This window comes from Talpa europaea (assembly GCF_964194135.1).
Source record: "Talpa europaea genome assembly, chromosome: 1".
Classification (NCBI taxonomy): domain Eukaryota; kingdom Metazoa; phylum Chordata; class Mammalia; order Eulipotyphla; family Talpidae; genus Talpa; species Talpa europaea.
In genome coordinates, this window is record NC_140073.1 from 48,242,929 (window position 1) to 48,256,837 (window position 13,909).

The 13,909-nt window shown below is 34.2% G+C and overlaps 1 protein-coding gene across 9 annotated transcripts in view; it reads left to right on the top strand.

The window, feature by feature from the left end:
* The window catches only part of EMSY (EMSY transcriptional repressor, BRCA2 interacting), a gene marked incomplete at both ends in the record, with an annotated part of 71,197 nt that overhangs the window by 36,714 nt on the left and 20,574 nt on the right, over positions 1–13,909 (top strand). For all 9 annotated transcript variants that reach the window (XM_084236745.1, XM_084236738.1, XM_084236739.1 and 6 more), the window contains 4 exons: positions 1,004–1,153; positions 3,943–4,113; positions 9,638–9,774; positions 12,687–12,860. In XM_084236745.1, the coding sequence (XP_084092871.1) occupies positions 1,004–1,153; positions 3,943–4,113; positions 9,638–9,774; positions 12,687–12,860 (632 nt within the window). The remainder of the gene's footprint in view (positions 1–1,003; positions 1,154–3,942; positions 4,114–9,637; positions 9,775–12,686; positions 12,861–13,909) is intronic.

Sequence of the window (13,909 nt, forward strand, 5' to 3'; positions counted from 1 at the left end):
GCATTTGCCCAGGTCTTGGCCATATCAGCAGGTTCCTGGGGGCAAGATGAGCTAAGCTGATGTCCTCTTTCCCCTCAGAAGAAAACCCTCCAATTGGGAACTGGAGAAAGCAGAATCCATGTGTTTTTTGCTGTAGTGCTCTGGAGAAGAATCTGCCTCACTGGAAGGGGAGAAGAAGGAACTGTTCTTTTTTTAAATACCACAGATCTTGCCTTTTAAATCACATTTTTCTACACTTTCTGAGTTTCCTTCACCACTGCACCCGTGTACCATCTTGAGTAGACATTTTTCATTTGGAGAGTCAGTGTGACAATTACAACATTCAAATAGAAATTCTGAACATGTGAAAACAAAATCATAACATCACCACCCTAACATTTTAACTTTATTTTTACATATTGCAGTCAAGTTTTGGCCCATAGGCTTATTTAATGTAGGGGGCAATAGCTATATATCCTTCATTTTGTATTTTGTGTTTGATAGTGAGCTACTAGAAATACTTCTAGAAAGAAGTTATTTTAAAAATAAAGGCTCAAAATGAGCCTTTCGTTTATCAAATATTTCTTTATAGTTTCCAGTGACCTCTATGTTTAAGGCATTATGAGAAGTCTTTGGGGTACTGGGAATATATAAAAACATTAACTTTTATTTTCAGGTCTTTTTTCATCTCAGGTATTTGCATGGAACATATTATTTAGTTGTCTGTAAAAGTTTAGGTCAATGACTAATTTGATTTGAAAGCTCTTATATGTCACGATCCTAGACAAAGAAAAAATGTTTTTTTTAAAAACCTTTTAGTAACTTCTGTAATGTTTTAATTGTATTCTTAGATGAGAGAAATTAGCAAAGATAGGAATTTGAGGAATAAAAGTGTAAAGGGTTTCATCACCATGAAAAACTTCTCTTTAGACAAGACTTAATAAAGAGTATGTAACTATTGCCTTCTTGGGTAGCACATTTTTTTTAAAAATTTGTGCTGAGATATGTCTTTCTTCTTTTAAAGGTGTTAAAATCATCACACAACAAGTTCAACCAAGTAAAATCTTACCCAAACCAGTCACAGCAACTCTGCCTACCAGTAGCAATTCCCCTATTATGGTGGTTAGCAGTAATGGTGCAATTATGACAACTAAACTGGTAACCACTCCTACTGGTAAGTTTTCTTGACCATCAGTCCATTCGTTTCTCATCTATTCATCCAGTAATTTATTTGTATCAGCAACGTGCTTGACACTGGGAATATAGAGATCAATCAGACCATTCTTCAAAAAGATCTTTCTTACCTCCCTCCCCCAAGCTGAAATTAGCTTTCTTACTATTGTCACCATTCTTTGTTCTTTTCCTATATAACATGCACTACAACTTCCAGTTTCTTAGCCATGTGTTAATTGATTTACCCAATTAGAATGTAAACTCTATGAGGCTAAGGGAGCATGTCTGTTTTATTCCCCATGTATATGTAGAGCTGGTCTTATACGTAGGAGTTTAGTCAGAATTTGCTGATTGAATGAAATCACAATCCTAGCCTACAAGGATCTCATTCTGGTGATGTTAAAAATCTATATTACATTACAGTGTAGTAGACAGAGGGAAGCACAGTCTAGATTTTTCCCAGATAGGAGAGCAACTAGCAACTATACCCAAGGAAGTGACAGTGCAGAACATTTTAAACAGTACTCTTTGTGCCCTTGAATAGGTTATTTAATCTCTAAATCTTTCTCCTTGTCTATTTTGATAGGGTCATAAGGTCTTTGTAAGTATTAATGAAATTAGCTATGTAAAGTACTCAGAAGAGTGCTCAATAACTATTACTATTAATACTAGAATTAGCCATTGCTGTTACTTTAAATTTCTATAAGCTGTAACAAATTTTTTGAGGAGGGCCAGTATTTAGGAGATAGAATTAAAGTAATATAAATTGATATGTCTCAAATTTGTACACTATCATTTATTGGCCAGTATATAAAAGTCTGCACAATCATGGCACTTACTCTCCCTTAGGTTTTATTTTATTTTAAGATTGATTTATTTATGCATACAAGAGCTGGGGTACAGGGCAGAGATGCGGGGGGGTGGGGTGGGAGTGAGTGAGACGATTCACCAGAGACAGAGTGGGGAGCAGAACAGGCAGACTGACTGAAATACACTGCTGAGGGAAGCAGCGGGCAAGACAGGAGAGGTCTGCTGTGCCATGTGGGCCAGCTCCCTGGCTGGCCGGGGATTGAACTCATGCTGCAGAGGCTGCGGATTGCTTCATAGTGCAGTTCTTAACCCCTTGCGCCACCAGGGAGGCCCTTCCTTAGGTTTTAATATCTCCATTTTCAGCAACAATCCACAGACTTAGATTAAAGTTTGCCCAGTGTCATACAGTTAAGAAATGGTAGAAATGGTATTTGAACCAAGATCTGTTTGACTCTGAAAGCCCGTACTTCTTCCCTTTGTGTTATGGGAAAGTATAATTAACCTGAAATTTACCACTTTCATAATTTTTAAGTTACAGTTCTTGGCATTAAATACATTCACATTGTTTTGTAGGCATCAGAACTTTTTCATTTTCCCATACTGAAACTCTGTTCCCATTAAACAATAAAATGGGAGCCCATTTTTACCTTCCCGCGGTCTCTGGCAACTACCATTCTACTTTATTTCATTTTTGCAAATCCTGTGCTTTAAGGATACTTATTCCTGTATTAGATCTGTCATACTTCCCCCTCTCCCCAATTTTTTCCATTTGGTAGAAAGCTAAGAGTGTATATATATATATATATATATATATATACACACACACACACACACATAATTGCTCAGGTAAGGAAAGGTAGTGTAAAACAATGTGTCCGCACTTCATGTGTCTATATTAGAAAAAGTGCTTCTCTTTTTAAACAAAAACTTAAGTTGAAAAAATCTTCAGCTACAATTCAGTTGATTCGAACTGTGTATCTTTATTGGCATGTTTACTTTGCATAAACATTCAGCTGTATAGTTGTGACCAATTTAAACTAATTCTACTTAATGTTCTTATTGCCCCCTTTTTTAAGTTTTGAGTGTGTTTTTAAAAAGGTGAATTACTTGGAAAATCATTTGGGGGAGTGGACTTGTTTAAAGTGGTTATCTTGTCAGTTGAAGGTGTTATTGTAGTTGTCCTCATTCTTTCCAAAACTAATACTTAGCTATTTAGTATAGTATTTATGAGCTGACCAGATTAATAAGAAGCTATAACAGGATCATCTGATAGTTTTTAACTACTGTTTTGGGGAAGAAGGGCTAGAAATATTGGGAAAAATATAAAATCTATTGAGGAACATGGAGAAAAATATTCTAATAGGTCAGTTAAAGTTGAGGAAATAAGTAAATAGTGAAGTTTTTAGGCTAAAATGAAATATTTCTGGCAAGTCTTGGCAACCTTAGCTTTCATCTCTAGTAAGGTGATGGAATGACTTTAAAATATGGAAATATATTTAGAGGGTAGCAGAATACAAAACAGTAAAGGTTTATAAAATTCTAGGCAAACAATACTTCCTTATATGCTAAGTGCTGACATTGGGTTTGGCAGTGAGACAGCATAAAACAGATGTAGAGACCTTAAAATATGTAACAGAAATAGCTAAAATGCTCTGGCAGGAAAGATGATTAAATTTAAGTTTCTTTTGGCATAAAAGTAGTGGAAGAAGGGTAGTGAAAGAAGGGAGCAGAGTTAGTTATACTTTTTTCTGGGGCTAGTAATTTGATGTAACACGTCACAAAATTTTCTGTATAAAATTAATTAATGGAATTGTGCATTGGAAGTTGGTTGTAAATTGTTATTTTATTGTCTTGACATCTTGAAATTCCATTTTCAAGTTTAAGCAAAGTAGGTTACATTAAATTATTGTTGAGCAGTATAAATTGTCATTCTTTTATAAGTACTAACAAGTTTTTCCTTTGGCATATCCATTTTTACAGGTACACAGGCGACGTATACCCGGCCAACAGTGAGCCCGTCCATAGGTCGGATGGCTGCAACCCCTGGAGCGGCAACTTATGTGAAAACTACCAGTGGCAGCATCATTACAGTAGTGCCCAAATCATTGGCTACCTTGGGGGGCAAGATAATTAGCAGTAACATAGTTTCTGGTAGGTATATCTGAAATATGTTAAAGGTATAGTTCACCTTCAATAAGAGAAAACCACATTTCATTTTTGAAGGATTCTTTTTTGGATCTCACTTTTCTGCTTAGAAATCTAAAACTTTGTTTTTAGTCCTGATGTTTCGTGATCTAAGTATAATTTTTCACTTCTGGTATTAAATATTCATGTGTTAAGCTTTTGATAGTTCTAAAATCCAAAGAACCTTTAGTTTTTAATCAGAATGGAGAGATTATTGCTTAGATTTACGTAGAAAATTTTCATTTATGAAGTATTCTGTGAGTTGTCTGTGCATTCAGACCTCAGAACTTTGAGATAGTTGATATCATCATCAATTTTCAGTTGCAAACAAATTTGACTTAAGGGAGGTGAAATCAACCTGCTCAAGATCACATAGTGAAATAGTGGGAGAGCTAGTATCTGTTACTCCAAATATGTTTGAGGGCCATATCTCATCCTTCCAATTACTAATGTCACTTTAGCTTATTAAAAGTAAAAGCACTTGAATATCTTTATTTACTTTTTACCATTTATATTGGTTGTTTACTTTTTAAAAATAATTTACTCAAATAGTGAAATCTAATAATATTTACTGGTATTTTGGAACTTACCTGACTTTAATTGGTTCATTAATTCCTGAAGTGTTTGGGTTGTGAACTCTGGACGTGGTATGTTAACACGGCATCCATTTTCATTGATTATTATTTTTTAATTAAAATGATGTAAATAATCTCTGATTAAGCAATCCTTGTGGACTTTACTGTCTACTCTTTTTGTAGACTAGCCATATTTTGTATGCCCCAGGTGAGTTTTTTAAAGTTAAGGGGTTGAATTTCCTGGCAGCAATATTTTGTTGCTGATAACTTAAAGTGGAAAAAAAAAAAAAAAGCAAAATAGGGCATGGTATTGGTATAAAACTATATTTAAAACTGTTAAATTTGGCTCTACTTTTAAGTGTAAGTGAGAAAATCCAGCATTTGCCAAACTGAGAAGGGGGTGGAAACTGTTAGGGAAAGATTCTTCATACTCCAATTTTAAGAGGATATTTTAAATAACAGTTAAAACTAAAATCATAACTTAATACTTGATGATATCTTTAAATAGTATAGAGCACTTACTCAAACATTTTTCAAAAAGTGATCACTTTTTTTAATTGGTGTATACCTTTCAGTGATCAAAAGGGTTTCTTTTACTTACATATGAATTCATAGCATCATATACTTGAAGTAATGTCTAGGTGTCGGGAGACCTCTATTTTCAAACTTATTTGATTTAACGGCTTTGTACTAGGGTAGAGCAATACAAGTAAACACATTTTCTAGAAAGTAGTGAGATTTATTCCCTACACATACATACATTTTATCAATCTTTGTATTCAGGTTTAAATTAATTAATGGTTAGTTGCTATTTCTATGTATGGGTACACACTGGAAGAGTTCTTAAACTTTCCCAGCATTGCAGGGTAAGTTGACACAAGGTTGAAACAGCTTTATTCATTGCAGGGAACCTATTTTATCTCTACCTTTGCTTCACTGATACTGCTCTCATTTCTAATTACTCTAAGTTGATCCTTACATTACCTATCAACATTTTTTATTAAGACAATTTCTTATTTTGTAATCTTGTTCCATGGTACTGGGATAGTTTGTTACTAGTTTTTATGTCCTCATTGTCTATTCATAGTAAATTGGTAAGCCTTGGTTGAATGAACTTAGATAGTTTTTGCCTTTATCCATGAACAGATGCTGCATCCTAGAATCTGTAAAACCCAAAAAACAAAGAAATTTCCTTAAAATACATGTCAATATCTAGCTGAAGGAATAGAAAGCAAGCTGAAAAAAAGAAAACACACTTTCTTTCGATGTGTCTATCGCTTCCCTCTGTCTAAACTTCCAGAACAAATTTTTTTTTTAAAGATTTATTTATGTATTTATACAAGCACTGGATACAGTCAGAAGCGCAGGAGGTTGAGAGGATTCACCAGAGCCAGAGCATCGAACCGGCGCTGCAGAGGCTGCGGGCAGCTTCGCAGCCCAGTGGTCAACTGCTGCGCCACCGGGGGAGGCCCCAAAATTTTTTAATTAAAGAAAAAAGGTCCCTCATTGTAAGGACTTCAGAAAATATAATTAGGTACAGAGAAAACTAAGAACCTATAATTTTCACCACACAGAGAAAAGTGTTAAAATTTAAGTATGTTTCTTTTTCTATTTTTTTAATAGAAATGTGTTGTATATGTGTTTTTGCATTTTAAAATTAGAGTTGTGATACAACGAATTCTATCCTTTTACTATATATTCCCCCATGCCATTAAATACATTTGGCTCCTCTCATATAATGTACCATATTTTAGCCATTTTCTTATTTTTGAATGCTTTAGCTTGCTTACAATTTTTTGTCATTATAAATAATCCTGTGATGAACATCTTTATATAGGTTTATATATTGATATAATTGACATGCAGTTCTCACTTCCTTTGTAAAATATCCCAGAAGGCATGTTTATGCTTCCAAAGTACTTTTAGAAAGGTTACATTTTTCTTTTTATTAGAATAATCCATTAAATGGAAGGCTCCACTACTTTTACAGTTATTGAACATATATCTTACAAAATATTTACTTTGTATAGAGAAAATGGCAGAGATGCAATTTTTAAATGTGTTTTGTTGAGGGATTGGATCTTTTGTTGAGAAGATTGGATCTTTTAGAGATAAATTGTTATTCAGAGAAGTTATTCATTGTTATGAGAATCTGTAAAAATGACAGCACTTAAATTTGATTCTCTTACTCTTTGGTACAATGTCCAAACAAGGGGTTAGTGTTTATATGCTTTTTTATTTGTACCTTCACTTGCTCATTTTTTTACCGAAGCCACATAAAACAAAACTACACAGAAGTCAAGATTGTCGGGGTGATTTAAGAATCTGTGACTAGTAAAATCTGGGCCAATGTATGTTCTTTCAGGCTACCTACGATAAGGCTGAAACTTTTACAAATAATCTTTTAATGTAAAGACTATATATAGAAATGGTTTCTCTGATATTCTGTGAGCTAAATATTGCATTGAGTTCTTTGATGCATAGTGATATATATTAGGCACATCTTCTGTCCTAAAAAATGTTAAACAAATGAACTTGTGTACATCCTGTTTTAAAATGAGAATTGCAGACTGAATACTGTCAAAGCCTTGTGGAAGATCTTTTTAAAAAAATGAGTGATACTTCTTTCTTCAACATGTAGATAGCAGCTGAGATACAGAAATATGTTTGCTGGAATTTTACACTTTTGTAAAATTTGGTAATAGATATATTCTATTTTTATATAATGCTGTACTTATACTATGTCTTTTTCTTCTGTTTTCTAACACCATTTTGTTAAGCTGGAAGACTTGGTTTACAAACTGTCTCATAAATCGTCACCTCTGTAATGGAAAGATTAGACATTTTCCTATATATAAATATAATTTACATGTTAATAAATTTTACATATTAATGTTTTGTCTAAAAAGTGGTCCTTGTACTTTAGTGTAGAGTTAAAGCATGTTTTGCATTTCCATTTTTTTTTTTATGCTTACTGTCTAAAAGATCCTTTGTTGATCATATTTGGTGAGACTGGGGTATGAAGGACCCATACCTGATCAATCACATATGAAGAATGGAATTAAGAGCTACAGTTTATATAAGTATATAATGGCAGCTGTTATTTTGGTGGCTCTTAATAACTCACTATTCAGAGGCTACAGATAAAGGGCAGGTAGGAGGGAGCATTTGTAAAGCTGGTCCTTGGATAGAAGTTATTTTTTTTTTTATGTAACCTGAGTGTATTACCTTAGACTAATGAAATATTAGGTGATGGCAAGTATATTACCAAAATATTATAATATGATTGCCAAAAATTAATATATAACTAGAACATCCTTATTCTTAGTGCAGTCTTATTTCTGAAACTCTAGTGAGGATGCTAAGGTTTTCCAATAGGAAAGAATAAGATATTGTTTAATTTTTCTTCTTGAGAACATATTAATAAGCTTTTTATTGAGTACCTGTTCTGTGCTTAGTCATTTGACAAATGATAATACAAGCCTATAGAAGAAAAATAAGACTTGCCTGTTTTCACAGGCAGAGGAAATTACAGGAGCAACAAACAGTAGCATTGGGACTGGTATGCTCAAGGAGATCAATGTGGAAACCAGCACACTGAAAGAGAGGTATATATTGGATAATCCTGAAAATTAAAGTCAGTGGAACCTAGAAAGTTAGAGGAATTTGGGCTTTCTGTGGTAGTAGTAGGAAGTTATTGCTTGTTAGAAGTTACTTATTAAACTAGAATTTATACTGTGAAGTAGGAACAAAGAAGATCAAATTGGTAGCTAAGGGCCAAATCATAACGGATTTTGAAAACTAAGAGGGGAAGTTAGAACTAGATGCAATAGGAATTAGAAAGGCTTTTGATCAATTTCACAAGTTCTGATGACATCATGTTCTGATAACATGATGAAATCAGTTTTTTTAAGGATGTTTGTTATGATGGACCAACAGAGCTGTTTGTTTGGTAGGGATACCTAAAGTAGGGAGACAATATGAGAAACCAAGAGATGAGGGGCTGTCCATTGAACTGACATTAACATTTTGGAAGAAGTCATATGTTGGTGACAAGTTGAGTTCATTCACATACTCACTGAATAAATATTACTGAGTAAATGCCATATAGTGTGTGCAAGCACTGAGGAATCAATGACATGAAAAGATATAGTGGGGGACTTATTAGGCTTTCATTGTGTTAGGGAGATACAGGGACAGAAGACAAATATGAATCAAAGATTTGTACCAGGATTTTCAACTTAGTCAATTAGAAAACTGTAAGGTATAAATTGAATAGATAGAAGAGAAAATTTGTAGGAAGGTGTAGAGGGGGAGGACAATATAATGTGTTTGGGTCAGTAGCTATGGTCTGCTAAGTAGATCTAATGGTTGAAAATACAAATTTATATATGTAAATATATGGGTTTTATCCTCAGGCTCTTCAGACTGCTGCATAAGAGTGTATGTTTAATCTGTGACTTGGTCTGTATGTCAGTTTTATCTTTTTGATCACGCAAGAATACATGAATTTTGACAAGTATTTATTCGTTTTTTTAATGTTCTCTTGAAGAAATTTTTTCCCTCACACTATTCACATAACTGTAATACTGGGTTTGGGAAAAATATTTGTCATTGAATTGAGATTCTTATTTGTTGCAATTAACTAGTCGGAAAAGGAATATAGATGGAGAACCTGATAGTGATTTTTTTTCTGTTTTGTATTTGATGTGTAGGTCATCAGATTCCAAAAATATGAGTCAGTGTTTAATATTCTCTCATTCTAGGATAATTTGTAACTTAACCATTCCAATCTTTCATTTTCATCCTCATTGTCTGGTTCTCATGACATGTCATCTTAAACTGTGAAGTGTAAACAAAATGCCAGATACCTCTAGTCTTTAACTCAGACCTCCTTTTCTCCCTCCTTCTCTAAGGAACGACTACCAAAATCACTACAATCCCAATGACTTCCAAGCCCAATGTGATTGTTGTGCAAAAGACTACAGGAAAAGGAACCACCATTCAAGGACTCCCAGGCAAAAACGTTGTCACAACATTGCTAAATGCTGGAGTAAGTAAGAGTTTGAACTGCAAATTCAGCAATTCACTGAGGATTTTATAGGTCAACTATATAAGTATTTGCCTAAGGACATTAAGAATCCCACAATGGCTTGATTTACCACCACTGCGATGTAATAATTGTTAAAACACCACCTACTTATGCTGTTTTTCACAGTAATTTCTAAAACTTGTAGCTTGTAATCAAGTTGTTTGTGGTGAGTTTTGATGCTTAGCTTGGTCCAGATGGAGGATTCCCCTGGCTTAACTACAGGAATACCGCTACTGGAGGATAATTTTATTCCTGCATATGGCCTAGTATTTGCTTCATCTGGGCAAAGGAAAATATTTGTGATTAAGACTAAATTAATTGATAGGGATTTGTTACTTTCATTTTTACTTATTTAAGCTAGTAAGAAAAGATTATGGTTCTGAAAGCAGTTGCTAAAAGATTTGAAGTTGGACAAACCTGGATTTTGTCTCTAAATGTCATAGTTGTTTGGCCTTGGCTAATTTACTCAAAGTCTCTCTTTATTTCCTCATTGTATGTTGGGGATGATAATCTCTATCACAGATTTGTTCAAAACTAGTAGCTGTTTTGAAAGTGCTCAGAACAGTGCCTAGTACATAAAGTCCTCAATGAATGTTTTTTTTCCAATTGTTATTACTCTTGGTACATAATTGTTTAGGCTTGGTAGTGTTCCCTCTGCTAGAAAATAGAATGTTATACATCTTTGTAGTAGAGCTCATGAAAATATGCTCAGCATCACAATCTACAATGTTGATAGGAGTCCAGCATTACATTTTTCACTATATGGACAAACAGATTATTAGCCTGAATTCATATAAATAAAGTAAGCCAAAGTTAAAGTCAAGATTAGAATTCAGATTTTCAGAACCCAGTAAAGTCTGGTTTGCACTGTCATAGAAGTTGATTTATAAGAGAGGATGCTATGTACCTTCGATTTTTTTAGTCACATAGACCTATGAGTCATGTGTGAATCTTAGCTGCTAAATATATTTAATAGCTACAATTTGACACAGGAAATAATAGTGAAACAAGCAGATCAGAAGGTGGTGAAGACCATTCTTCACCATATGTGAACGTGCACCTGTATTCACCTCTTGCATACCTGGGCATACAATATCATATATCAGAAGAGCTTTTTCAAAAACAGCTTGCTGGTTAGTTTTGATCTAGTTTGAGTGGAGTGTTATACTTGAATAGGATTCATTGAGTCTATTTAATAAGCATGCCCACTTACAAATGAGCAGCTCTTGGCAAATGAACTCTAGAGCTCTTTCCAGAGACGCTGTTGTGAAAGTGTGTGTATGTATTAAAATAAGTAATCACATAGTTGACAGACACATCATGTTTCCCTTATATAATTACAGGCAAATAGTTAAATTTGTGATTTTTTTATAATCATATTTAGTTATAAGTTCACAGTGATTATCTTTAACCAGCTCACCTAGGTGTACTTTGTTTTTAATGGTTGCTAAGTTTAGATGGTCACACATTTAGGTGATGATGATGACTAAAACTTCAGAAAAGTTGGTAAGGTAAAACACTTCAGATCCTTTTTAGTTTTATGAATTTCAATTTTATTTTTAAGATGTATTTTTATTTATATAAGAGCTGGGGTACAGGCCAGAGTCATGGGAGGGTGAGAGGATTCACCAGAGACAGAGCAGGGAGCAGAACAAGCAGACAGACTGAAAGCACTGCTGAGGGGAGCAGCGGTAGAGGCAGGAGAGGTCTGCCTCGTCATGTGGGATTCTCCCTGGCCGGACGAGAATCGAACGGGTGCTGCATAGGCTGTGGACAGCTTCACAGCACTGCACTCAAACCGCTGCGCCACCGGGGAGGCCCTGAATTTCAATTTTTAAAATGTTAATAATATGGTAAAATCACTCTTTGAATTTAATTTAGTTCAAGTATTGACTCCATGAATGAAAATGGCACTTAAGAAGAAAGCAGTTAAAAATAGTGGAAAGTTGGGCCTCCCCAGTGGCGCAGCGGTTGAGCGCTGGGTTGCAAAGCTGCCTGCAGCCTCTTCAGCGCCGGTTCGATCCCCTGCTGCTCCTCGGCCACCGGAGGAGGGTCCCGCATGGCGCGCAGACCTCTCCTGCTACCCACTGCTCCCCTCAGCAGTGTACTTCGGTCCTTCTGTCTGTTCTGCTCCCTGCTCTGGCTCTGGTGAATTCTCTCACACTCCCGCAGCACTTCCGATTGTACCCAGTGCTTGTATAAATAATAAATAAATAAATAAATCGTTAAAAAAAATAGTGGAAAGTTAATGGGCTTAAGCAATGTACTTAATAAATTAAGGTGATATTAGTAATATACTAATAGTAAAACATGGGAAATGCACCAAGTTTTCCCATGTAACCATAGAAGTCATGTTAATATCACTGCTAATTCCATCTCTTATACTTTTTCACGAAGACAATCTGCTGTACATCCTTATAATTTCATATATGGGAAATTTAGGCAGTTTATTATATAAATATTCATTCCAGATAAATTAGAATATAAAAATGGATGTGAGAGGGCAAGACCTATAATCCAAACTTTTAGAGAGAAATATTATTAACATTTTAATTTATATTCTTCTAGAATTTTCTGACCCTAATATGTATTCTGTGAATGGGTTAATCTAATAAATATTCTTACATGAGGAATTCATTTTTAAAGTCACTCATCAGGAAATAATGCCTCCTTTGGATAGAAAGTTGGTCAGATGACTTCTTAAATATTAAATAAGTCCAGGGCTTTTGTCATCTGGAAATGTACTTTGTTGCGCAATTTACAGTCCTTTTCCCATCATCCTGATAAAACCTTTCTGTGATTTTTCAGTAAATGGCAATTTCTATCATTTAAATGCATATAAATCTTTTATATACTCACTGACTTCAATTTAGGGAGAAAAGACTATTCAGACAGTGCCAACAGGAGCAAAACCAGCTATCATCACTGCTACAAGACCCATCACCAAAATGATTGTAACGCAGCCAAAGGGAATAGGTTCCACAGTTCAACCAGCAGCTAAGATCATCCCAACAAAAATTGTTTATGGCCAGCAAGGGAAAACACAGGTAGGCTATGAATACAGTGGTTTTTCTTGATGCTGGGATATTTTAAATTCCTAAAATTCCAAAGTAGAAATTTCAATGAAAAGATCAGTGATCTTTAAAAAATCAGATTGTTAAATGTTCTGATCTAGCATGTACAATTAGCTATTTTCAAAACCTGCGTTTCTCTCTTCAGTACTTTTTATATCTAATATGTCTAAGTATTTGTGTTACATCATGAACAAAGACTGGGGAAAAGAGTCCCTTTAGAATGAAAAATTGCTGAAGGCATATTTTGTTATTTGAAATGTAAAAGGTTGAGGGTAATAGTAGTCATTTAGAAACTCTCAAGGGATAGTAATTTCTTTTTATAAGCTAATAAGGACTTTGAAAGCATTATTTACTTACAAGATATGCTTTACTTGCAGCCTAAATAATGGAGAAACTAGAGATCTGTTCATTTTTCAACCAATAGAAGATAAAGGAACTTTACTGGAAATTTGTCTTGGAATTTCAGACTCATGATTTAATCTTATGTTACTAGGTTACTGTTTTTTGCAGGTATTACTGCTTTTCTGAAAGTAAGAAGGGAAGCAATGTCAGCTTTGGTTGAGAAATGCTATCCTAGAATTTTTATAATAAGTGTTAATTTACCCATAAATGAGCAATTTGTCATTATAATTGATTCCCTCATAGTCATAGCCAAGTAAATTATACATCTGAACAAATAGGTTTTGTGATTAGAAGTTAAGTACAAATTGCCTTTTCATTTCAATTGTAATGATTTTATTTGCTTCATCATCTAAGTCAAAATATAACTCATGTTTTCATTCTTGAATTCTTGAAATGGTTGACTTAATAGAGTCTAAAATAGTTTGGAATCTTATGTGCGAGATAAATAAAAAATAAATGTGGTGAGTTAATATTTTTATGCCATTTCCAATTGAAGTCAACTCCTGGAGTCCTAAATTTTGAAGTCAAATCGTTTAATTTGAAATTTTTGTATTTCATTTGCTAGTTAGTGTTTTTGATTTTTTTTTTACCTTTGCTAGGAGTTTGTCGATCACATGTTC